The sequence below is a fragment of the Mesoplodon mirus genome, assembly GCF_964341445.2.
Source record: "Mesoplodon mirus genome assembly, chromosome: 11".
Lineage (NCBI taxonomy): Eukaryota > Metazoa > Chordata > Mammalia > Artiodactyla > Ziphiidae > Mesoplodon > Mesoplodon mirus.
In genome coordinates, this window is record NC_138987.1 from 6,640,256 (window position 1) to 6,665,068 (window position 24,813).

Sequence of the window (24,813 nt, forward strand, 5' to 3'; positions counted from 1 at the left end):
AATTCCCTTGATAATGGAATCAATCCAAGGCTGCATAAGGAAAGGTGGACATTTGTTTCCTTTACTGCCCGTGTGTTGCATTTGACATTCTAAATTCCACCTTCAGAAGTGATCATTTCCTCTGATCTGAAGCTGTATGTTGGTGACATCTCTCAGCACATTCGTCAGTAATGCAGTCCTCAGAGTACAAAGCCCAGTAAAGGGCTACAGCTGGGCAGGATCTTCATCCGGCCCTGGCTTCCATCGTTACATTTTCTGCTTCTTTTGACTCTGGCCACCAAGTGCTACACATTCTACTTTATTCTAAATTTTTCCTTTATCTTTTCCCTTGGTTTCTATATTGGAGCCATTGCCTATTTTGACTAAGCAAATTCATTACTTAGGAAGAACTAAAACATACTTTTAAAAAGTGTTTCTTTCGTGTCAAAATGGTATGGGTTTGCTTTCACCAGTTCAAATAAGTAAGGCATTAAATAAACCCTCACAACCTAATGGAATCTATCACTGGAGTAAATCTTGGTTGGCCTAAAGGGTTATTCCATTTGATGTCAATGCTGGATACACAGTTACTTAATAAATGCTTATTGAGAGAATTTATGAATGAGAAAAATTATCTTTAGTTAATTACTACTTTTTTAAGACTTTCAGTCTGTTGTCACACTTTAAACTCACAATAATCATGTGATTAGCTGAAATTCTGTATTAGTTTTATGTAAAACTATGCTGGCTCTTCCCACCTGAAATAGGATTGCAATACATGGTTGCTTTGAAAATTGTACCCCCCAAAAAAAAAAAAGTGATCTGAGTACTAATGCCAGAAATTTTGCTGATGAAACAATGGAAACAACTGGATTTAAAGGTGAATACAGGGGACTTCCCTGGTGGTCCAGTGGTTAAGACTTTGCCTTCCAATGCAGGAGGTGCAGGTTCGATCCCTGGTCAGGGAGCTACAATCCCACATGCCTCGCGGCCAAAAAACCAAAACAGAAGCAATACTGTAACAAATTCAATAAAGACTTAAAAAAAAAATGAATACAAGTTGACATGGGCAGCCAGGCATGGTATTTTATAACATGCACTCCAGAAACCAAACCACTCATTTCTTATATGACTTCAGGCACGTGATTTAACTTCTCTGAGCTTCAGCATCTTATCTCTATCATGTCAATGTTAACAGGATCTATTGTAACCGAGTAGTTCCATGAAAGACTTAGAATTGTGCCAAAATTAATGTTTACTGAGTATTTTGAAGATGCTGAAGAAGATGATGATGATGTAATAATGGCAGGGACTGGACTCGGGTTTTCATGTTCAGGTCATTTTCATCCTTGTCCTGGTGTTTGGACATTGGGTCGTCTTCTTTCCAACTGCTTTGATCTCAAGGAAGCTTGGTAGCAGGGCTTTCTCTCTAGAGCCGGATTATTCACGTTTATTTTGTGTCCTCTTTCAGAAAGTGCAAGTGGTGGTCACTGTTTTGGACTATGACAAGATCGGGAAGAACGATGCCATCGGCAAAGTCTTCGTGGGCTACAACAGCACCGGGGCGGAGCTGCGGCACTGGTCAGACATGCTGGCCAACCCCCGGCGACCCATCGCCCAGTGGCACACCCTACAGGTAGAGGAGGAAGTGGACGCCATGCTGGCCGTCAAGAAGTAAAGGGAAGAAGAAGCCTTTCTGCATTGGCCCACATAGTGCTCTTTAGCCAGTATCTGTAAATACCTCAGTAATATGGGTCCTTTCATTTTTCCAGCCATGCACTCCTAACACAATTCAGTGGTACTTCAAATCCTGTTTTAATTTGCACAGATTTAAACGTAGAGAGCCCCTAAGCCCTTCGTCATACCACTGCCCTCCAAATCTACTCTTCTTTTAAGCAATATGATGTGTAGATAGAGCATGACTGAAATTATTTATTGTATCACACCGTTGTATATACCAGTATGCTAAAGATTTATTTCTAGTTTGTGTATTTGTATGTTGTAAGCGTTTCCTAATCTGTGTATATCTAGATGTTTTTAATAAGATGTTCTATTTTAAACTATGTAAATTGACTGAGATATAGGAGAGCTGATAATATATTATATGGTAAATATAGTATAGTCTGCATTCCAGCAAAAATATCAACGTGTAAGGCACTAGTACAGCGAAACTGACATCTTAAAGGACAACTTAAACCTGAGCTTTCTATTGAATCATATGAGCACCAAGATACGCTGACACCACCTATTTGGTGGATGAATCCAAGTTTGGAGAATTTCTTCACAGGCAAATTAGCATGATCTGAGCAGCATCCAGCCTGACCTCCAGGAAGTATAGCCACAAACCAGAATAGCATCTGTCTGTACATATCTACAGAGTTCAAGTCATGCTTCACTCTTACATTCGAGGAAGCAACTGAACAGGGGTCAATGATTTCACATTACTGCATACAGAGTAATGACATGATGGTGTTCCGTGTGTGTGTGTGTGTGTGTGTACGCGTGCATTTGTTTGGGGATGGGGTGGGTGGGAAAGAAGCTGAGGAGAGAAGAAGTCAGCATCTCTGAAATACTGCCTGACGATTTAAAAAGAAAAAAGTAGCTCTCTGTTAACACCTTTATACAAAATGTGCATCCTGTGAATTCTGTTCCAGATTTCATACCTACCATAACTTCAGAAGGTGTGCACATCAGACTTTGTAACAAAATATTTTATGATACAAAACCAGATTAGAAGGAATGCAGAATATTTTTAACACAGCAATCTGTGCTTATGACACAAAATTACTTTGTGGTAAGCAGACAGTATTGTAATCCCATCAAACGAGGAAAAAATAAAACAATTAGCCATAGTTCTGAATGCACTTCCATTAAGCCAAAACAGACAGCTAGTGATCTTTTTATATGCTCTTTTTCCGTAAATAAGTTTTAATTTGTCCTTTAAAAAAAGGTGAAACAAAACCAAGAACAAGTTCTAGAAAACTGAAGCAACCTCTTATGTATACTAGATGCTTGATTTAGGAGGCGTTTTTAAATGTTTTCAGTGTTATTATGTAGTAACTGGCACTATTACAAAAAGCTACTAGTCATTCCATAGGAGTCTTAAAGGACTGCTCTGTGTAACACTGTGACTGCCCTGTGTGCTTAGACACGTAATGTAGTTTCCTCAGTGGATAGCACTCAATCTATTCCGTAGTGATATTGTAACAATACTGCCATTCCCTCCTACTGCACTGCCCAAGGTGTGTGTAGCACAAACCGTTCTCATTACGAAGGACCAATTCAGCACTGAAAAGCTATGCATAGGACAAGAAAGATACAAAGCATGGGGTGGAACACACAGCATTTTGTCAAGCACTGTGCAATATTCCATATTTTTCCCCACTGTGTTAGACCACCACTTTGCCAAAAGGCAGCCCATGATCTCACACTGCATGTAGCCTTTTCTCCCACTCACCTCTGTGACCCTTTTCACTCGCAGGCCACAGAGAGTAGTGATGCTCTGAAGTGAAAGTTTTGTCTCCAAAAATACCAAAACAAAATGAAGGAAAACTAAGCATTAGCCTCACGTTCAGACTTTCAGATATCGCACCATGGCTTTTACAACTGCAAAGAGGATTCAAAAAGGGCTGATGGGAAGCTTCAGATATGGGGTTGGCTGTTTCCTGATAAAACTACAATTCCTGTCTGTTCTTTCCTCATCAAAGAAGAGACAAGCCCTTTGGCCTTTCAGCCCAGTCGTAGCAAACTCCTTAGAACTGGGATAGACCTGGAGGACAAAGGGAGAATACCACCTCCCTCTTCCACGGATGGTCCATACTTTTTTCAAAAGGTAGATAATAGAAAATGCACAAGTCACGATGTGAGATTAAATACCAGTTTGAACAGAAGATTCAAATGAGACTCCTTCCAACTTAAAAGATCAGACCCTACCAAAGAGAGGGAGTTGACTGACTTTTAAAAATTCCTTGAATACCAGAAACTGACATTTGATTTCACCATATTTCAATTTTAAGTTGTTCGCGCTGAAACAAACATTTTGAAACAAGCAGGTTCAAGCTGCCGAATACACACCATTTCTTGCATTAAAGCACGATGAATGCATTCTCTTGCAACACTGCCAGACATGGGATATTGTCACGATAGAATTAGTTGGTACTACGCCACCTGTCACAAGTCAGTGACCGAACCTGCTTTAAGACCAAGATTCATCCTCCAATAAGCCACATGTACCTTTCTGACAAAGCTGTGTAAAGTATTAGAATCTGATGCTCTAGAAAGATCCTAGTTGCCTTTGTGTATATTTACTGCCTGCTTGAGTGCTTCTCTGTGTGGGTTTTCTCTGTATCTTGTAGAAATGTTGGGGTGTTTTCTTCTGCCATATGGCTCGTGGCCCGCGAGTCAACTCCTTAGCTGTATTTTACCTTCATTTTTGATGAGGTAGTTTAAATTTTGTTTCATTTCGTGTAGTGAATTCCACAGGAGTTTTCTGATTGTTGTTAAAAATGACTTACCATATTACACAGATATTCAATAAAAATGTTTTATTTCCTGTTGATGTTGCTGCCTTTCCACCCTTTTTCTTACCTGACTCTGGTGGGGAGTCCATTGCCTATTGACTTTGGAGCCTGCTGGAAGCAGGGGCAGCTGAACAAAAGCTTGCACTGAATGCCAACCTCTGAGTCATGTCTATGAAGACAGAATGGTTGGAGGGAAAACAACGCCCAGAGAGCAGTTGGCCATTCCTGACCAGTGTTCCTGGGCACGTCTTTCTCAACATGTGTCTCCCTGTTCCCGTTTATGATGAGTTCACCAGGCACACTTCCAGGCTTCCTGCTTTGCCCAAAATGTGTCCTCCAGGATTTTCATACTCTAGAGTCTGAGTCCCATAAGCCCCTCCAGAATGGAACTAAAAATAAGATACTTTAAAGCCAGTTTTCAAAGCAGAGCATGACACATTAACTTCCCTGCCTACCACAATTACTAGGTAAAACAAGTAAACATCTTTCCCCCACTAAATGCAACATGTATCAGGTGCCTGCTGTGTACCGTGTTTTTCCTGGGTGATGGAGATACAACAAGTGATGTAATAAGATTCACCTGGTCCCAAAGAGCCCACCGTCTCAGGCGGACATGTAAATGCGGTACCCCAAGATGCTATGAGGTACCCCGAGTCCCTGAGAACTTTCACCAGACCAATCCCAGTGGACACGACGGTGTGCCACCCTCACTCCCTTCAGCACCTAGAAGCTGCTAGAAGCCTTGCCTGCCGACAGCTCACAGCCCTGTCCCTCTGCCCTCTGCCGAGGAGACTGCCTTACCCGAGGTCACGCGTCCTCCCAGGGGCTGCGGCTCACATTCCGTGGCCCACGGTGGACCTCTTGCGCCGTCACGGCCGAGCGGGTTAGTTGACGGTGCTTGTGCGACCGCAGTGCCGTTCGACTTCTCCGTCTGCCCCGTCAGTAGTCCTCACTCCTTCACGGGCGGCGCTCCCAAGGGCGCTCGCCAATAAGACTCCTCCTCGGGGCTTCCCTGGTGGCGCAGTGGTCGAGAGTCCGCCTGCCGATGCAGGGGACACGGGTTCGTGCCCCGGTCCGGGAGGATCCCACATGCCGCGGAGCAGCTGGGCCTGTGAGCCATGGCCGCTGAGCCTGCGCATCCGGAGCCTGTGCTCCGCAACGGGGGAGGCCACAACAGTGAGAGGCCCGTGTACAGCAAAAAAAAAAAAAAGACTCCTCCTCGGAATCTGTACCCTGGGATCCCCGTCTTTGGGGGAAGAGTTAGGAAGAGAAGATTTCTAGAGAATACAATACCAGAGGGAAATCCTAAAGGAACTGGTAGGAGTTATTCAAGTCCATGAGTGGGCAAGATTGTGGCAACATTTATCTCATGTAACAAGGCTTAAGGTTTTACTCATGATAAGGTCTCTGATAGCTGCCTATATCTTACTCCCTTCAGCAGCTTTTTTTTTTTCTTTTTTTTTTTTTTTTGCGGTACGTGGGCCTCTCACTGTTGTGGCCTCTCCCGTGGCGGAGCACAGGCTCCAGATGCGCAGGCCCAGCGGCCATGGCTCACGGGCCCAGCCGCTCCGCGGCATGTGGGATCCTCCCGGACCGGGGCACGAACCCGCGTCCCCTGCATCGGCAGGCGGACTCTCAACCACTGCGCCACCAGGGAAGCCGAACCTCCTCTTCTTATAAGGACATGAGTCATATTGGATTAGGGTCCACCCTAATGACCTCATTTACACTTGATTACCTCTTTAAGCACCCTATCTCCAAATACAGTCACATTCTGAGGTATTCGGGGGTTAGGACTTCAGCATATAAATTGGGGGTGGGGCGTAACTGAGCCCATACCACCACCCCTAAGGCTGGAAAAACAAAACGGAGAGGAGACGTTAACGCAGCCCAGAACCATAGCGGAGGGGCCAGAACCTGCGGGAATCAGCATGGAACCACCAAAGGGTCTCGGGTGCTGGTGTTGGGACCAACAAAGAGGCTCCCCGTTGGAGGTCCTGGAACCGCCAGAAGACCCTCTGCAGTAGCAGCAGTTCACTCTTGCTAGAGGAAAGCCAGCAGTCGGCGGAAACAGGAAGAGAACGCCTGCTCCGCCTCTCCTCCCTTCCAGCTCAACCTGGGCCTCCCACCAGCATAACCTAATCAGAGTCAGCTGGGGAGGGAGTCCGGGAAATAGCCTGCTGGGTCTTAGAGCCGGCCACTGCGTACATAGCCGGCACAGAAAGGTGGGAATGAGGGTGGAGGAAAAGCAGGCAAAGGACCAATACTTTAGGTGTCTCAGTCCATTCAGGCCGCTATAAACAAGAACACCGTAGACGGGGTGATTTAAACAACATATATTTATTTCTCACAGTTCTGAAGGCTGGGAAGTCCAGGATCAGGCCACCAGCAGACTGTCGGGTGGGAGGTGGTCTTCTTGCTGTGTCCTCACACGGGGGAAGGGACAAGTGAGCTGTCTCTGGGGCCTCTTTTATCAGGGCACAATCCCATCCATGAGAGTTTCACCCTTGCAACCTAATCACTCCCAAAGCCCCCCGTGCCACCTTCTAATACAATCACGTTAAGTGTTAGGATTTCAACCTAAGAATTTCAGGGGGACATAAACATTCAGTCCATAACATTAGGAAACTTTTAGCAGCTGCATAGACTTTCTAAACGCTCTGGTTTCTTCCCTGTAGGATTCTGGTGTTCCTATCCAAGCCACACCTGATGAAACAGGTGCAAGAAATCACAGTCTTCCATTTATACAGAGAGTTGACTAATACAGATTTGAAAATTCCAACCATGATTGCCGTTACCCACTCCCTGCAACACAACTTTATTACATATGCACAGGACTCTTTGATGTGTAGCAACTGATTTAAGCTGCACACAAATCTTTACTGTAAAACAGTCAGACGGTGACTTTGGAATAAGAAGGTAAAAAAAGCAGGAAAATAAAAATGAGAAATAGCCTGATACTAAATGTACAAAGAAATTTTCCAAAGCTTACAGAATAATAATTATGCTGGAGGAACCATCAAGAGGGAGCAGTAATAAAAGCACCATGCAAACCTGCTGATCGTTTCTGTGTGATCTAAGTTCTGAGGCTGCCTGTAAGTTACCTGCATTTTAAAGCCTGCACTTCAGCCACACTGATTCCTTCCCCCTCCCCGACCAATACATATCCCCGAAGTTCCCACACTCCTCCTTCTTCTAAAACAGTAACCATCTTGCCAGCAAAGGCTTCTTCCCTGTGCAAAATGGACTTGCCCTCGCCGGAGCACACACAGGTTAAAAAGGATTTTGTACTGAACAAGTCAGGGCTGACTTCCTTCTCAGCTGTCCACTTTACTTCGGTCATGTTCCTACCTCCTCTGGCCTGGGAGTGAAGCAAAGAGGTGACATCCTTTATAGGCAGGATTTTTTGAGTTGCCTGTGGAAGGAACCCAATTGCCTGGGTTAAGGAGAAAAAGAGAGGGAGGGAAAGGGATCCAGGGGAGGGAGAGGGAGACAGAGACAGGGCTTCCCTGGTGGCGCAGTGGTTGAGAGTCCGCCTGCCGAGGCAGGGGACACGGGTTCGTGCCCCGGTCTGGGAGGATCCCACATGCCGCAGAGCAGCTGGGCCCGTGAGCCATGGCCGCTGAGCCTGCGCGTCCGGAGCCTGTGCTCCGCAACGGGAGAGGCCACAACAGTGAGAGGCCCGAGTACCGGAAAAAAAAAAAAAAAAAAAGAAAGAAAGAAAAAACAAAAAACCTCCTGTTTCCTCTTCCCTATAGACTTAAATTTAAACTCTTCAGCGTGGCATTCAAAGCTGTCTCCACGCCCCTCTGCCGGCCCCGCCCCATATCCCAGCTACACAATTCTCTGAACAAATCCGCGTGCTCTTCCGGCTCACACCTTCACTCATGCTGTCCCCTGCACCTGAAGTTCCCTGACACAATCTGGCAGGTTGGTGAGTGACGTGGGAAGGGAAGGAACGCTGTGGAGACACTCAGGCATTGGGGAGGAGAGAGATGTGACATTGTGTTAGCAATGCACTGTCTCTGTGAGGCACAGCCTAGGTTCTCAGGCTTAGTTCCTTAGTGCCGTGTTCTTCCAGCCACCCACAAGCCCCACATGCCTCCGACCGTTAGGCAAACAACCATAATCTTTAGAGTAATGATGCCTGAAAGACTCACCATTTTCCTTGAACCTATTGAAGATTTTTTTTGTAATTCAAGGGAAAATGAACATATTTCAGAATATTAAAGCACTGCTTCCTCCAGCAAATGTGAGACCGTCAGATGATTTATAAATTATATAAAGGAATGGGACAATCGGTCCCTGACTAATTTCCTGTCAGTGTCACCGTTGCCTCATTTTCTTACATTTCCCTAAAATCTGCACTGCTGTTTTCTCAGAGCCGGAACTCAGACTCAGGTGACCCAAATTAGACAGGCTCGGGACAGTAATTTACGGGCTGAGTGACTCATTAACTCTGGCTTTGCCTCTAGCCGGGATGATCCCTGCATGTGTCCCATGGCCAGGAAGAAGCCACATGGCCTCTTTTGCCTCCCAACCCCCAGGACCCATCACCCAAGCCGGCATTTTTACCATGAAAAGATTCTCTTACTTCACCAGGAGCTCTGTAGGAAGAGATATACCATCTCTACATATTTCTTCAATACTTACTCTGAAATAAGTGCTAGTTCTTTGGTTGGGAGTCTCAGGCAGACTGGACTGAAGTGGAGTCCAGTTATGGACCGAACTGTGTCCTCCCCAAAATTCATATGTTGAAGCCCTAACTCCCAGTCAGAATGTGGCTGTATTTGGAGATATAGATTTAAAGAGGTGATTACGTTCAAATGAGCCATTAGGGTGGGCCCTAATCCAACCTGACTGGTGTCCTTGTGAGAAATGGGTCTCATCGGGCTAAAATCGACGCTGTGGCAGAGCTGCATTTCTTCTGGAGGCTCTAAGTGAGAGGCCATATCCTTGCCTTTTCCAGCTTGTAGTGGTTGCCCACATTCCTTGGCTGGTGGCCCCCTTGCTCCATGTAGCAGTATCTCCTCTCTTACCCACCCTCCTTCTTCCCATCTCTCTGACCACAGTCAGGGAAACCTTCTCCATTTTCAAGGACTCGTGATTCAATTGGGCCCACCTGGATAATTCAACACTCGCCTCATCCCAAGGTCCTTAACCTTAATCACATCACAAAATCCCCTTGCCGTGGGCTTCCCTGGTGGCGCAGTGGTTGGGGGTCCGCCTGCTGATGCAGGGGGCGCAGGTTCGTGCCCCGGTCCAGGAGGATCCCGCGTGCCACGGAACGACTGGGCCCGTGGACCATGGCCGCTGAGCCTGCGCATCCGGAGCCTGTGCTCCGTAACGGGAGAGACCACAACAGTGAGAGGCCCGTGTACTGCAAAACAAAAAAATTTAATTTAATTTAAAAAATCCCTTTGCTGTGTAACAAACATATTCACATTTCAGGGATCGTGCACATCCTTGGGGCCATTAATCTCCCTATTACATTGTGTTATTTAAATATTATTAAAACTATTAATTTCAATTTTTTAACTTTTCTTAATGTGCCTACTAAAATATTTTAAGTTACCTATGTGGTCTTCTTTTGTGGCTCACATTATATTTTTATTGGACAATATGATATTAGAAATTGAGAAACACAGAGATCAAGAGATTTGTCAAAATTTATAAATCAACTCAATAATGGTGCTAAAAACTCTGCAGTGGCTCAGGCTCAGGGCTCAGCCTTCCCTTTCCATACGCATCCTGGGCGATCTCATCCTGCCTAATGACTTTAATGCTATTTACGCACCGATGACTCCAACATTTTTATCTTCAGCCCAGACCTCATCCCTGAACTGTAGTCTCATATATCCAACTACCTACTTAATGTTTCACTTGGACGCCTAATAGCCTCTCAAATGTAATATGTCTCAATCTGAACCCTGTTCTCCCCCAGCACCGATCCCACTCTCCATCCCACCCTGCTGCTCATATGGTTTTCCCCCACCTCAGTAAGGCCCCAAACCTCAAAGGTAACATTGACTACTCTATTTGTTTCCTGACCCACATCCAATATATCAGCAAGTTCTGTCACTTCTACCTGTGAAATACATCCAGTTTCTGCTCGTTCTCGGTGCCCTCCCACCTGACCCAAGCCACCCTTGTCTTTCACCGTGGTTAACTCAACAGCCCCATAACTTGCCTCTATAATTTCATCCTTCTCCCTTTCAGTTTATTTTTAATAGAGCAGCCAAAGTTATCATGTTAAAACACACAGATCACATCATTTCTCATCTTAAAATTCTCCAACGATTTTCCATCTCAGTTGAAAGAAAAACTGAATTCCTTACCATGTTCCACAAGACCCTGCATGGTCTGGACCCCAGCTACTGCTCTGACCTCATCGCTTACCACTCTCTGGTTGGCTTACACCACTCATCTGTACTTGCCTCCTTGCTGTTCCTCAGACATGCCAAACATGCCCCCACCTCGGGGCCTTTGCATGTGCTGCACTTGCTGTTCCCTCTGCTTTAGCAGTCATTCTCCAGAGCCCCATGTCTCGTTCCTTCATCTTCTTTAGGTCCTTAAACAAACACCAACTTTCACCATCCTCATTCCTTCACCCTTTCCCGCTACCCTGCTTTATTTTTCTCCATGAAACACCACCTAGCACACTAAATGTTTTCTTGTTTATCTGTTTGCTGGCTGTTTCTGCTCAAAGAAATGTATCCATAAGGACTGAGCCTTTCATCTGCTTTGTTCATTCCTATATCTCTAGCATCTAGAATAGTGACTCGCACAGAGTAGGTGCTCAATAAATATATAAACTAATTGACTCAGAAAGAATTCATAATGTTAGGATGAATAATTAAGAATGAGCTAGATACCCATGCATTAAATATTTTTTCAGAACTGTATTGTTTAGTTCTAGCAGATCTTTAAAGTCATCTTTCAAGAGTTAGCCACCTTAGCCAATTTTCAGATAAGAGTCTCATTCTTCAAAGATCTAATGGTTTCAAATCCTAGTTGCCCTTTTGCCACTCAAAATCAGTTTTTCTTACGTGGATAATTGTTTAAATCTAGTCTTTAGAACTGACAAGGGAAAATGTAGATAATTGCTGTTACAATAAATGGAAAAGCAGAAAAAACTACTGATGTTTTCAGTTCATTTAACCCCTAATCAACTGTCAAACAGAACATCCTTCCCAACTGACAGCTTCAGTTAGCAAACTAAGGGGCCTGCTTGTCTCAGGCTCCTGTCACATCAAGAGTCTCAGAAAGCAAACTAATTGCTTATCACCTAAGAAGAACAGGAACAGGGGCATTATATTTTCTTATTACTGTACAACTTTATTTCTCTTTTTGATAATGCTTTTGGAGTTGGTGATGTCAAATTTGGAATTGCAATTTTTTTCATCCCATACAGAAAGCAGTGCTGCTTCAGAGAGGCAGAGACCAACAGGTGGGCTCCTAGATTGATTTGTGTCACATGAAAGATACTCACGGATACTCCTCGAAATACTCATGTGAGGGGACGGTTGAGCAAGGAGTTCAAGAAGGAGGCAAGAGCAGCCGGAAGCAAGATGCAGGGGGTTTGAGGTTCCTAGTTAACATCCACGGAGACACGAGATGGGGGAAAAAACCTGACCTCCTCTATGACTACCTTCTCTATTAAGTAATAGCATAGACCCAGTAAAAAAATAAAAAATAGGGCTTCCCTGGTGGTGCAGTGGTTGAGAATCCGCCTGCCGATGCAGGGGACGCAGGTTCGTGCCCCGGTCTGGGAAGATCCCACATGCCGCAGAGCGGCTGGGCCCGTGAGCCATGGCCGCTGAGCCTGCGCGTCCGGAGCCTGTGCTCCGCAACGGAAGAGGCCACAACAGTGAGAGGCCCGCGTACCGCAAAAAAAATGATAATAATAAAAATAAAAACCCACAACTTCTAGTCTAGAGTCCAAAGCCCCTAGAGATTTTGATTTCTCTTTCTCGGTTTCTAAATTCCTCTGCCTTATTTCTTTGCCTTCTCTCTTCTCTCTCTGTAGGATATTCGGTTGTTGTTTTCATTGATTATACTTTTTATAAACAAATTTCTACTCTTAGTCTTTTGAGATAGTGGGATAAAGGGTACATTATTTCCCTTTTTACTTAGATTTTTTTATATTACTACATTTTGAAATTTAAAAGTAACAAAGTAGGGACTTCCCTGGTGGTGCAGTGGTTAAGAATCCACCTGCCAATGCAGGGGACATGGGTTTGAGCCCTGGTCCAGGAAGATTCGACATGCCATGGAGCAACTAAGCCCATGCGCCACAACTACTGAGCCTGTGCTCTAGAGCCCGCGAGCCACAACTAGTGAGCCAGCGTGCCACAACTAGTGAAGCCGGCATGCTTAGAGCCCATACTCTGCAACAAGAGAAGCCACCGCAATGAGAAGCCCACACACTGCAACAAAGAGTAGTCCCTGCTTGCCATAACTAGAGGAAGCCTGTGCACAGCAACGAAGACCCAATGCAGCCAAAAATTAATTAATTAATTATTTTTTTAAAAAGTAGCAAAGTAAATAGAAGACACATGTATTGGGAGCAAAAGTGAAAACCACTCTGATGCAGTCCTGGACACACTAGTACTTAAATGATCTTTACATATTTTCATCTTGTATTAAAGTCATTCTTGGGAATTCCCTGGCCTTCCAGTGGTTAGGACTCTGCACTTTCACTGTGGAGGGCGTGAGTTTGGTCCCTGGCCAGGGAGCTAAGATCTCACAAGCCGTGCAGCGCAGCCAAAGTCATTCTTGATATAATACTGATCTCCACAAATATATGTCCAGGAAAAAATCCACACAATCTCTAAACTCAACTTGAGAGCAGGGACTTTGTCTTTTCATCCATTCTTTAATTCAATAAAAGCAATTAATGAGTGCTTAAAAATGCCAGGAGCTAAGTTTATAACCTGAGCAAAAGAGATACAATTTGTTCCCAAAAGGATTTTAAAGTGAAGGGATTGTTTTGTTTCTTTGCATCCAGGAGTCTCACAAATGCCAGGAATATAGGGGACACTGAATAAACGTTATTTTAACTAATTACTAACTGCCTTCGGTGCCAGGGCCTTGGTTCTAGTCTCCCCAATCCCTGAGGCACTTTTTATTAACTATTCTTTTTCCATTCAATATTTCAATCTCACCTGTGCATTTGTGGACAACCTGCTCCCCCGGACAGTAAACACAAACCACATGAACAACTCTCTGTAACATGGGGGTAGGAGATGGGAGGGGCAGTGTAGGAATCACAGATCAGTCTGTAAGTGACCGCCCTTTCTTTAGGAAGTTAGTATTGCTCTGTTTATGACCCTGTAGGAGCTTAATACATAGAGATCTTTGATGAAAGAGTTAATGAAGGGGTATGTGCTATTAAAAATAATGATAATTCAGAACAAGAAGATAGAAGTTAATACGGCTGGTTTTTTAAGGAAAAAACCCTGCGTGTGTGTGTGTGTGTGTATGTGTGTGTGTGTGAAGGGGAGAATTCCAATGAAGTTGCCGTTGCTCAAAACATCTTTGGAATTCCTTTCGGTAAAATTATTCATAAAAAAAATACCCTAAGGATAGGTTTAACTAAAGCTTTTGGATACAGCTGAGATACAAGGAATTTCTTTTGGTCAGTCACAAGATAAAAAATTCTACTCAGCATTTCTCAAATTGAGATCCCTTTTATACTAGTCTTAAAAATAAACCAACAAAAGAGTTCTGTGGCCAAAAAAGTTTAGGAACTACTTCATCCTATTCTCTACCCTGGAGATTTACAAAGCATATTTCTATTATGTTATCAGCTCTTTGCTGCTTAATCATGGATTCCCAAACTAATTTGACTAAGAAGCCTTTTAAAAAAAATTTATGCCTATCAACATTGGAAAAAAATTTATTGAGGTATAATTGTTATATAACAAGACAATCTTGTTTTAAAGTAACACGTGCTTTTCTTGTGTAATTTTAATTTTTTTTCTGAAAACACTTACTTGAACATACAGATTTTAGATATACCTCTTTTTAAAATCAGTTACTAAAATCAGTTACTGTAGCAAACATTGTGAGTTATATTTTCATATCCATTTTTCCCTTCTACCTTTACAAAACAAAACAAATCCCTTCTGTTCAATGTGGCAAAGTATTCAGCTACAAACACGCACCTAATCTACATCCCTCTGTGGTGTTGTGACCAAGTTTTAGCAAATGAGGTCTAAGCAGAAGTAACTAGGTATTGGGCCTCCCTGGTGGCGCAGTGGTTGAGAGTCCGCCTGCCGATGCAGGGGATACGGGTTCGTGCCCCGGTCTGGGAGGATCCCATATGCCGCGGAGCGGCTGGGCCCGTGAGCCATGGCCGCTGAGCCTGCGCATCCGGAGCCTGTGCTCCGCAACGGGAGAGGCCACAACAGTGAGAGGCCCGCGTACGGAAAAAAAAAAAAAAAGAAGTAACTAGGTATGGCTTCTAGGGAAGCGATTTAAAAGGTGACAGTTCTGCCGGTGTGCCCATACAGCCTTTTTCCTCTGTCCCCTGCCTGGAGCACAGTCATGACACCTGAGGGGCAGCCAGCATCTTGCATCCATGAGATTGAAAGCCACAGTCTAGGGAGAGTGGAGCAGCAAGATGGAAGCAGCCTAGGTGGCTGAGGGCATTACGGGGCTGCCCTGGGCTCCAGAATTTTTTTTTGTTTCAGAAAAACAAACTTCTTTCTTGTTTAAGCCATTGTCTGTCATATTTTCTTTTAATTTTAACCCAACACATACCTAACCAAGAGTCACATTTATGATCACATTTCCCATAGGTTTTTTCTTGCAATGAGTTGTGGTTTAGACTTATTATTCTTGTACTTTTATTGTACATCACCTCAAACCCTTCTTGACAGTACGTATAGTGTATATGAAACAATAAAAACATATGTATTTATAACCATTGCAAGCTCTATGCTGCAAATTGCTGTAGGTCAGCAATTAGAAATAAATGTACAAGTGGTCTGCAAAGATTTTTCTAAACCTGAATATTGGTCAAAGAATCCAAAACCATTAGTTTTGTTTAATGTCCTAGTAATCACCTTCTATAAATTCTGTTTGTAAAGGTAGTTCTATTCATAATTTAAGTAAATGAAAATAAATTTTGTAGTGACAATTTTATTTCATCCTTTGTAAAAACTATAAATGTCCTTAAGTATTATTGTCTTGGGTTGGGATGCCATGATCTAGATATACATCTTTAACTCTACTTTGTTCTTTTTGAATGGAGAAAATCTGACTTCATCTCAGTTCCCAGCACAACTGGCCTTGGGAATGCTGGGAAATGGACAGCTCTAAAATATGTGGGGAAATGAAGGGGATATAAATTGCTGAGTATTATCATCATCTTGATGGCATTGTAGTCTTTTTCTCTTCCTTAGACAGAGTCAGTGACTGGGAAGAGAGATATGATTGAACTCTGTAAGTCTATGTAAGAATGGAAGGGCAATAACCTAAGCCACCCTTGAGGTTCTATTGAAGACTGGCTGCTTTGCCATTGTTGCAAATTGCCCTGCAATTTTCAAAAGTAACTATAGAGACTTCAAATTTTTACCTGAGGAAAAGTGATGAGATAGAATCCAGGCTCCCTTAAGAAGTTTCACCTGACTGAAAAAGGGCCAAGAAAATCAAGCCCACTTCTGGAAATTTCCATGCATATTAGTTCTTCATAATTACAAATGGATGGACTTCCCTGGTGGCGCAGTGGTTAAGAATCCACCTGCCAATGCAGGGGACACGGGTTCGAGCCCTGGTCCAGGAAGATCCCACATGCCGCGGAGCAACTAAGCCTGTGCGCCACAACTACTGAGCCTGCTCTCTAGAGCCCACGTGCCACAACTACTGAAGCCTGCACGTCTAGAGCCAGTGCTCCGCAACAAGAGAAGCTACCACAATGAGAAGCCCGCGCACCACAACAAAGAGTAGCCCCTGCTCGCTGCAACTAGAGAAAGCCCACATGCAGCAATGAAGACCCAATGCAGCTAAAAATTAATTAATAAATTAATTTTTAAAAATAATAATAATTACAAATGGAATTCTATGGAGTGCTTAAGGAGTGTTGTCACTTAACGACTTCCTAAATAAACTGCCATAAAAAGAAGCATATTAAAGAGGAGTGATATTTAACATGTGGCAAGAGTTACCTGAGATAAATTACAAAGAAGGTGCCTCTCAGCTTTGCATGCAAAAAGAATCTCCATTAAGTAATTCATTAACCCCAAAGCAATCCTGAACAACTGATACATTTAACAAACTTCACTGAAGGCCTATCATTTGTTATCACTGAGATTCACACAGAGGATATAAAAAGCATTTCTATGGCAAAAGTATGTAACCATAAAAAGTTTACACTGAATAGGAAATTTAGGACATACATAAGAGTAAATAATGATACATAAACTAAGTTGCTGCACTCAAGTGACACAGCCAAAGGAACTACAAGAATTCAAAGGAATAAACAGGGTGTCCTGGTTAAGGGCTTTGTGAACAGAGAGAATGGGCTTGAGTCCCTGTTCCATCTCACTCCACCTTTGTGACTCTAGGCAAGTTACCTAACCTGTCTATGCCTCAGTTTCCTCATCTGTAAAATGGATTTAATAGTTGTAACTACCACAAAGTTGTTTTAAGAATTAAATATAATAACATACATAAAATGCTTAGTATTAAGTCTGGCAAAAGTAAGTACACAATAAATATTACCCATTATAAATACAGCCATACCTCAGAGGTATCGCGGGTTCAGTTCCAAAGCACCGTAATAAAGCAAATATCACAATAAAGCAAGTCACATGAATTTTTTGGTTCCCCAGCACATATAAAGGTTATGTTTACACTATACTGTAGTCTATTAAGTGTGCAATAGCATTATGTCTTGAAAAACAATGTACATACCTTAATATAAAAATATTGCTAAAAAATGTTAATCATCATCTGAGCCTTCAGCAAATCATAATCTTTTTGATGTTGGAGGGTCTTGCCTCGATGTAGATGGTGCTGACTGAGCAGGGTGGTGGCTGCCGAAGGCTGGGGTGGCAGTGGCAATTCCTTAAATTAAGACAACCCTGAAGTTTGCTGCATCAATTGACTCTTCCTTTCATGAAAGATTTCTCTGTAGCATCAATGCTGTTTGATAGCATTTTACCCACAGTAGAATTTCTTTCAAAATTAGAGTCAATCCTCTCAAACCCTGCCACTGTTTTATCAACTAAGTTTATGTAATATTCTAAATCCTTTGTTGTCATTTCAACAATCTTCACAGCATCTTCTCCAGGAGCACATTCCATCTCAAGAAGCCACCTTCTTTGCTCATCCATAAGAAGCAACTCCTCACTCGCTCAAGTTTTATCATGAAATTGCAGCATCTCAGTCACATCTTCAGACTCCACTTCTAATTCTAGTTCTCTTGCTATTTACCCCACCTCTGCAGTTACTTCCTCCAATGAAATCTTCCATTAGGGTTGGGATCACCTTCTTCCAAATTCCTGTTAATGTTGATATTTTGACCTCTTCTCATGAATCACGAATGTTTTTTGTTTGTTTGTTTGTTTGCATTACACGGGCCTCTCACTGTTGTGGCCTCTCCCATTGTGGAGCACAGGCTCTGGACGCGCAGGCTCAGCAGCCATGGCTCATGGGCCCAGCCACTCCGCGGCACGTGGGATCCTCCCGGACCGGGGCACGAACCCATGTCCCCTGCATCGGCAGGCGGACTCTCAACCACTGTGTCACCAGGGAAGCCCATGAATGTTTTTAATGGCATGTATGTAGTGGCTCCTTTCCAGAAGGTTTTCAACTTACTTTGCCCAAATCCATCAGAGGAATCAGTGTCTATGGCAGCTATAGCTTTACCCAGTGTATTTCTTAAATAATAATTATTCCTTGATCCATAGGCTGCAGAATGGATGTTGTGTTAGCAGCATGAAAACAACATGAATCTCATTGTACATCTCCATCAGAGCTCTTGGGTGACCAAATGCATTATCAATGAACCATACCATTTTGAAAAGAAGCTTCTTTTCTGAGCTGTAGGCCTCAGCAGTGTGCTTAAAATATTTAAGAAACTATGTTGTAAACAGATGTGCTGTCATCCAAGCTTTGTTTTTCCATTTATAGAGCACAGGCAGAGTAGATTTAGCATAATTCTTTTTTTTTTTTTTTTTTTGCGGTACGCGGGCCTCTCACTGTTGTGGCCTCTCCCGCTGCGGAGCACAGGCTCCGGACGCACAGGCTCAGCGGCCATGGTTCACGGGCCCAGCCGCTCCGCGGCATATGGGATCCTCCCAGACCGGGGCACGAACCCGTATCCCCTGCATCGGCAGGCGGACTCTCAACCACTGCGCCACCAGGGAGGCCCTAGCATAATTCTTAAGGACCCTAGGATTTGGGGCATGGTAAATGAGCATTGGCTTCAACTTCAAGTCACCAGCTGCATTAGCCCCTAACAAGAGAGTCAGCCTGTCCTTGGATGCTTTGAAGCCAGGCATTGACTTTTCCTCTCTAGCTATGAAAGTCCTAGATCTTATCTTCTACCAGTAGAAGGCTATACTGTTTACACTGAAAATCTATTGTTTAGTGTGGCCACCTTCATTAATGATCTTAGCTAGATCTTCTAGATAACTTGCTGTCGCTTCTACGTCAGCACTTGCTGCTTTACCCTGCACTTCTATGTTATGGAGATGATTCCTCCCCTAAACCTCATGTAACAACCTCTGCTAGCTTCAAACTTTTCTCTGCACCTACCCCACCTCTCTGAGCTTTCATTATTCTGAAGAGAGTAGGGGCTTGCTCTGGATTAGGCTTTGGCTTGAGGAAATGTTATGACGAGTCTGATCGTCTATCTAGACCACTACAACTTTCTCCACATCAGCAATAAGGCTGTTTCTCTTTCTTATCATCTGTGTGTTCACTGGAGTAGCACTTTTGATTTCCTTCAAAAAGTTTTCTTTTGTATTTACAACTTGACTAACAGGCACTAGTGGCCTAGATTTTAGCTTGTCTTGACTTTTGACATGCCTTCCTCACTAAGCTTCTAGCTTCTGATTTAAAGGGAGAGACGTGATTCTTCCTTTTACTTGGACACTTAGAGGCCACTGTAGGGTTATTAACTGGCCTAGTTTCCATAACGATATGGCTCAGGGAACAGGAAGGCCCCAGAAGAGGTAAAGAGATGGGGAACAGCCAGTCAGTGGAGCAGTTAGAACACCTTTATCTATTGAGTTCCCTGTCTTATATGGGTGCAATTCTTTGCCCCAAAACAATGACGATAGTAACACTAAAGATCACTGATCGCAGATCACCGCAACAAATATGATAATAATGGAAAGGTTTGAAATATTGCAAGAAGTGGCAAAATGGGATAGAGACACGAAGTGAGCAGATGCTGTTAGAAAAATGGTGCCAACAGAGTTGCTTGACACAGGGTTGTTACAAACTAATTTGTAAAAAACGCAGAATCTGTAAAATGCGATGACGTAAAGCAAGATAAAATGAGGTATGCCTGTAATTTGGAGGAATAATAACTGAAGACTGGGTCTCTAACTGAACTGGAAGTCTTTCAGAAATGTTGTGAAGGATCCAATTTAAACAAGCAGAGGAGAGAGAAGAGCAAATAACTCAAATCTAGACCGACATAAGTAAATACAGGGAATAGGAATGCACAGGGCACATTTTAGAATTAATAAATTTGAAATCAGTAGTTCTCAGTTGTTAATAACTGAATACTGCAATAAAGAAAGAAGCAAAGGACATGAGCAGCAAAATCACAAATTAGGAAGTAATTAGGAAACAAACATATGGGAAAATATTCAGTCTTATTAGGAATCAAAAAATGCAAATTAGTGAGAGGACGATTGACTCAAGATGGTGGATTAAGCACACAAATCTAAGTACTTTCTTAGCCCCAAATCCCAAAAATGACAGCAATGATATAAAGAAACTAGAACAAAGTGCCATCAGCAGACTAGAAATGTTCTGAGATTCTTGAACTATAAAAAATCACACTGCAGTGGATTGATGGAGGAAACCCAAAAGAGTACGAGGGAAAAAAGACCGCTGCAGTGATACTAGCCATTCTGGAGGTTATCCAAGTTCACAAGTAATTAAAACATGGAGGATGTGGGATGATTAATTCAGATAATTACTGCATAGCTACTATAACAGACATGTCCTGAAATCTCACTGGTTTAATACAATAAAAGTTCATTTCCCTTCCTTACATCACGTGCCATCAGCAGCAGAGATGCAAATGGGCATTTCAGGGAAGGGGGCTGCTGCATTCTTCCCTGGGATAAAAATGAGTGTGGATACAATCACACCCTTAGACTGGCAAGTGGGGCCCCTGTCCTGCATTTTGCCACTCAAGGATCCCTGTGCTCTGGAACACCTTCCTTGAAACTTTCTAAGTCTCGTGCCTGGCCCTGCCAGAGACAGCAGTGTCATCCAAGCAGGGCACTCCAAGTCTGGACCTGGTCCAACGTGGGTCCTGGTCACCAAAAGCCCCTCTGAAATCTTCCAAGCTCCCTCCAGTAACTGGGAATGGCCAGGGCTGTCTGAATATTTTTCTCTCTTCTTCCCCTTTTTCTCTAGGAGTCCAATTACATAGCGTTTAGGCTACTTAATATTGTCCCCCAGAGCATGATGCTCTATTTAAGTTTTTTTTTAGGCTCCTTATCCTCTGTGCTTTCTTTTGGATGGTTTCTGCCACTGCATTAAAGTATACTGAACTCATCTTCTCATCTGCTGTTATGCCTACCTGGTCTATTTTTAATTTCAGATATGGTATTTCTTTCATCTTTAAAAGTTCCTTTTGGAATATATATCTATGTTCCACTTCTCTCCTCAACACATCATGTTTTTTTCTACCTTCCTGACATACCGCGTGTATTTATATAGATGTTTTAACGTCCTTTTCTGCTGGTTCTGTCATCTCTGGAGTCTGCTGTATTCCTTTCAATGAGGTTGGATATTTTCCTGGCACACAGATAAGTTACTGGAAGAAGCTGAATGTTTTCAAGACTTACTTTTAAGCTTTGTTAGGATGTGTCCAAGCAGTCATTAGTCAAGGGTTAATTTAGTTCCAGTACTAGGATAATATTCTTTGGAGGTTTCTACCCACTGTGTATATAATGAGGTCTTTCCACTCCGGCTTGTGGGAACATGAGCTATTCCCAGCCTGTCTGAATCCCAGTAATTGTTCCTCCTACTTCTTTTTGAGGGTTGTTTTTTCTGGTCTCAGAGAGTTCCCCTCTCACACTCAGTACTGGGCCAAAATCTCAGGAGGACCCACTGCTGCTCCCTCCCTCACTCCCTCCCTGTCTCCCTCCTTTCTGCCCACCCTGCAGCTCCATTCTCTGGGGTACTCTGACCCACAAATTGTTGCCATCTTGGCCTCCCCAAACTCCAATCTCTGTCTCCACAATTAACTGGGACTGCCAGGTTCCTTCTTCCTGTGCTGTGGCCTGGAAACTGCCTCCAGGCTATAAGCTGGTTCAGTCACACCAAGTTTTGTGTGTTTGTTTTCCTTCTCTCAGGAATATATCTCTTGCTGCCTATTATCCAATGTTGGAAAATTATTTTTTTGTATATCTTGTCCAGTTTTCCAGTTAAGGGAACAAGGTAAACCTTGTCCCTTCATTTCTTCTCATACAGAAACCTCTCAATGTAGCTTTAATTTGCATTTCTCTGATGCTAAGTTCTTGATCAAAGTGTACCTACATTTCAGAATTTTGAGAGATACTGCTTACTTGCTCTCCAAAAAAGGTGTTAGAAATTTATATTCCACCAAGAGTTTTGCATTCTGATACTAATGGTTGCCAATCTTAAAACATTGGATATGGATAGATAGTAATAAGAATAGGAAATACAAATGCCTTTAACCACATGAAAATATGCTCAATCCTATGTAGAATATAGAGACCCACAGCATAAAATTAAGAAAAAAAGCACTTAGTAGAAATAGAGATGATGCAAAAAGAGAAAACATATAAACAATTTGTTATTAATCAGATAAGATATTGCATTCATAAAACAAAAACAGGATGCTATTTTTTAAAGGGATTTTCAGAGAACAAGAAAAAAATGCTTTCATAAGTTAGAAATGTGATCACAAAAGTTAAAAAAAAAAATAGAAGGGTTGAGGAAATTTCCCAGAGGTGGCACACTCACACATAAAAAAGGCAAAGATATGGGAAAGAAGAGAAAAAGATAAGAAAAATAAGAGAGTCAATCCAAGAAATCCAATGCCTAAGTAGTACAAGTTCCAGAAACAGAGAAATAAACAGGAGAAAATCATCAACAAAATAATTAAGGAACATTCCCCAAAACTGAGATACCAGATTGAAAGGGTCCACTGACTGCCAAGTACAGTGGACGAAAATAACCTAGAATGATGGACATTATTGTAACATCTCAAAACACTGGAGCAAAGAAAAGATTCTATAAGTTTTCAGAGAGAGAGAGATGGAGAGGGGAAGGGAGTGAAGAAGGAGGAGGAAGAGGATGGGGAAGGAGAAGAAGAAATCCGTATCCCTCTGGACATCTCAGCAGCTACCCTGGAGGCTAGAAGACAACGGAGAAATGGCTTCAAATGACAGCCAGTCTAGAATTCTATACCCAATCAAACTATCAAACAAGTGGGAAGATGGAACATAGGCATTTTTAGACACTCATGGTCTCAAAAAAAAAAAAAATCTATCTCCCACTAACCCATTATTGAGTAAAACTGACTAACGAGTTCCACCAAAATGAAGACGTAAGCCAACAAAGAGAAAAACATGGGGTCTAAGAAAACAGGAGGTCCAACGTAAAGGAAAGCCCATGGAATCTCCAGGAGGCATGTGAAGGAAGATCCCAAGAAGATAGTTACAGAACAAGTATAGAAGAGCAACCAGAACAGTATTATTCAAAAAACTGACACGCTGAGAACTACCATTAGCAAGATCCTCCTGCCTTTTTGCCATCATTTTAATCTGAGGATTGAAAGCCCAGATAAAGCCTGACCCAGATTCTCATATGCACTTGGCTTATTTGAACCATGCATTGATGATTCTCTTCTCTACTGCACACCTTGACTCTTGGATCAGCAGGGAGTACTCAACTCTTTCTCAAGAAATGTTTTGCTTTGATCTATTCCTGAAAATTTGAACTAGGCCATAGCAAGCTTAAAAGTGGAAAATACAAAGCAGTCTCTTCCCTTCATCCTATTCCTACTAGATATCCAGTACCTGGCCCATCTATACTCCTGCCAGATGCCCCAACTGTGGTAAGCCCTGCGTCCCAGGATTCACTCCTGACTGTGCCCCCCAACTTCCCAAAAAGGGGCTCCTAAAAACTTTCAGGAAAGCTGAGGCCAGGCCATGACCCAGTGACTCTGTGCAAGTTATATTTTCTATGTTTTATCAGTGGTAATATTGCCTTTGCCTTACACAGCTAGGTTTGTGCTTATGTTGTTGAAGGATATACACATAGGTGATAAATCTATAAAGAGAAACACCACAGTGAACTCAGAGCTAGTACAGTGGTTCCTCTAGAAGGGTTAAAAGTGGGTACAATCAGAGAGGGACCCAGAGCCATTTCTAAAGTGTTGGTAATGTTTTAATCTAGTTCATGTATTACAACTTTTCATTTTATAATTATTACTTAAAATGTGCATATGCTTTTTTTTTTTTTTTTTTTTTTTTTCGGTACGTGGGCCTCTCACTGTTGTGGCCTCTCCCATTGCAGAGCACAGGCTCCAGACGCACAGGCTCAGCGGCCATGGCTCACGGGCCTAGCCGTTCCGTGGCACGTGGGATCTTCCCGGACCGGGGCACGAACCCGCGTCCCCTGCATCGGCAGGTGGACTCTCAACCACTGTGCCACCAGGGAAGCCCGTGCATATGCATTTTATACACACTTCTATGTGTGTGATACACTTCACAGTAAAAAGAAAAAATATATAGCAACATAATGATGTCCATAACTGGACAAGTAGGCCATGAAATTGAATGCATGCTATGATTACAACTCTGCATTACATGACTAGGGAGAAAGAATGGAAGGCAGTTATTCCCGAATAAGAACAGTAAATTATAGTTGAAAGATCTTGTGTGATTTTCTCGCAAACCTAACAGTTTTCAGGTGGCTTCAAACACATCATCCCATTAGTCCTCACCATTCTGTAAGGCAGAGATTTGTCACAATGCTCATGCTGCCAGTGGAGAAGCAGAGGCCTGCCTTTTTTAGCAAAGCTCGATGATAATCTCACAGTCAAGGAGCAGCAAACCTGGGACTCAAACCTCCACGCCAT

The 24,813-nt window shown here is 43.0% G+C and overlaps 1 protein-coding gene across 2 annotated transcripts in view; it reads left to right on the top strand.

The window, feature by feature from the left end:
- SYT1 (synaptotagmin 1) overlaps nucleotides 1-2,478 on the top strand; it is a 558,640-nt gene extending 556,162 nt beyond the window's left edge. For both annotated transcript variants that reach the window (XM_082636133.1, XM_082636132.1), the window contains exon 12: nucleotides 1,451-2,478. In XM_082636133.1, the coding sequence (XP_082492259.1) occupies nucleotides 1,451-1,657 (207 nt within the window). In that variant the 3' untranslated portion in view covers nucleotides 1,658-2,478. The remainder of the gene's footprint in view (nucleotides 1-1,450) is intronic.
- The last annotated feature ends 22,335 nt before the right edge of the window (nucleotides 2,479-24,813 follow it).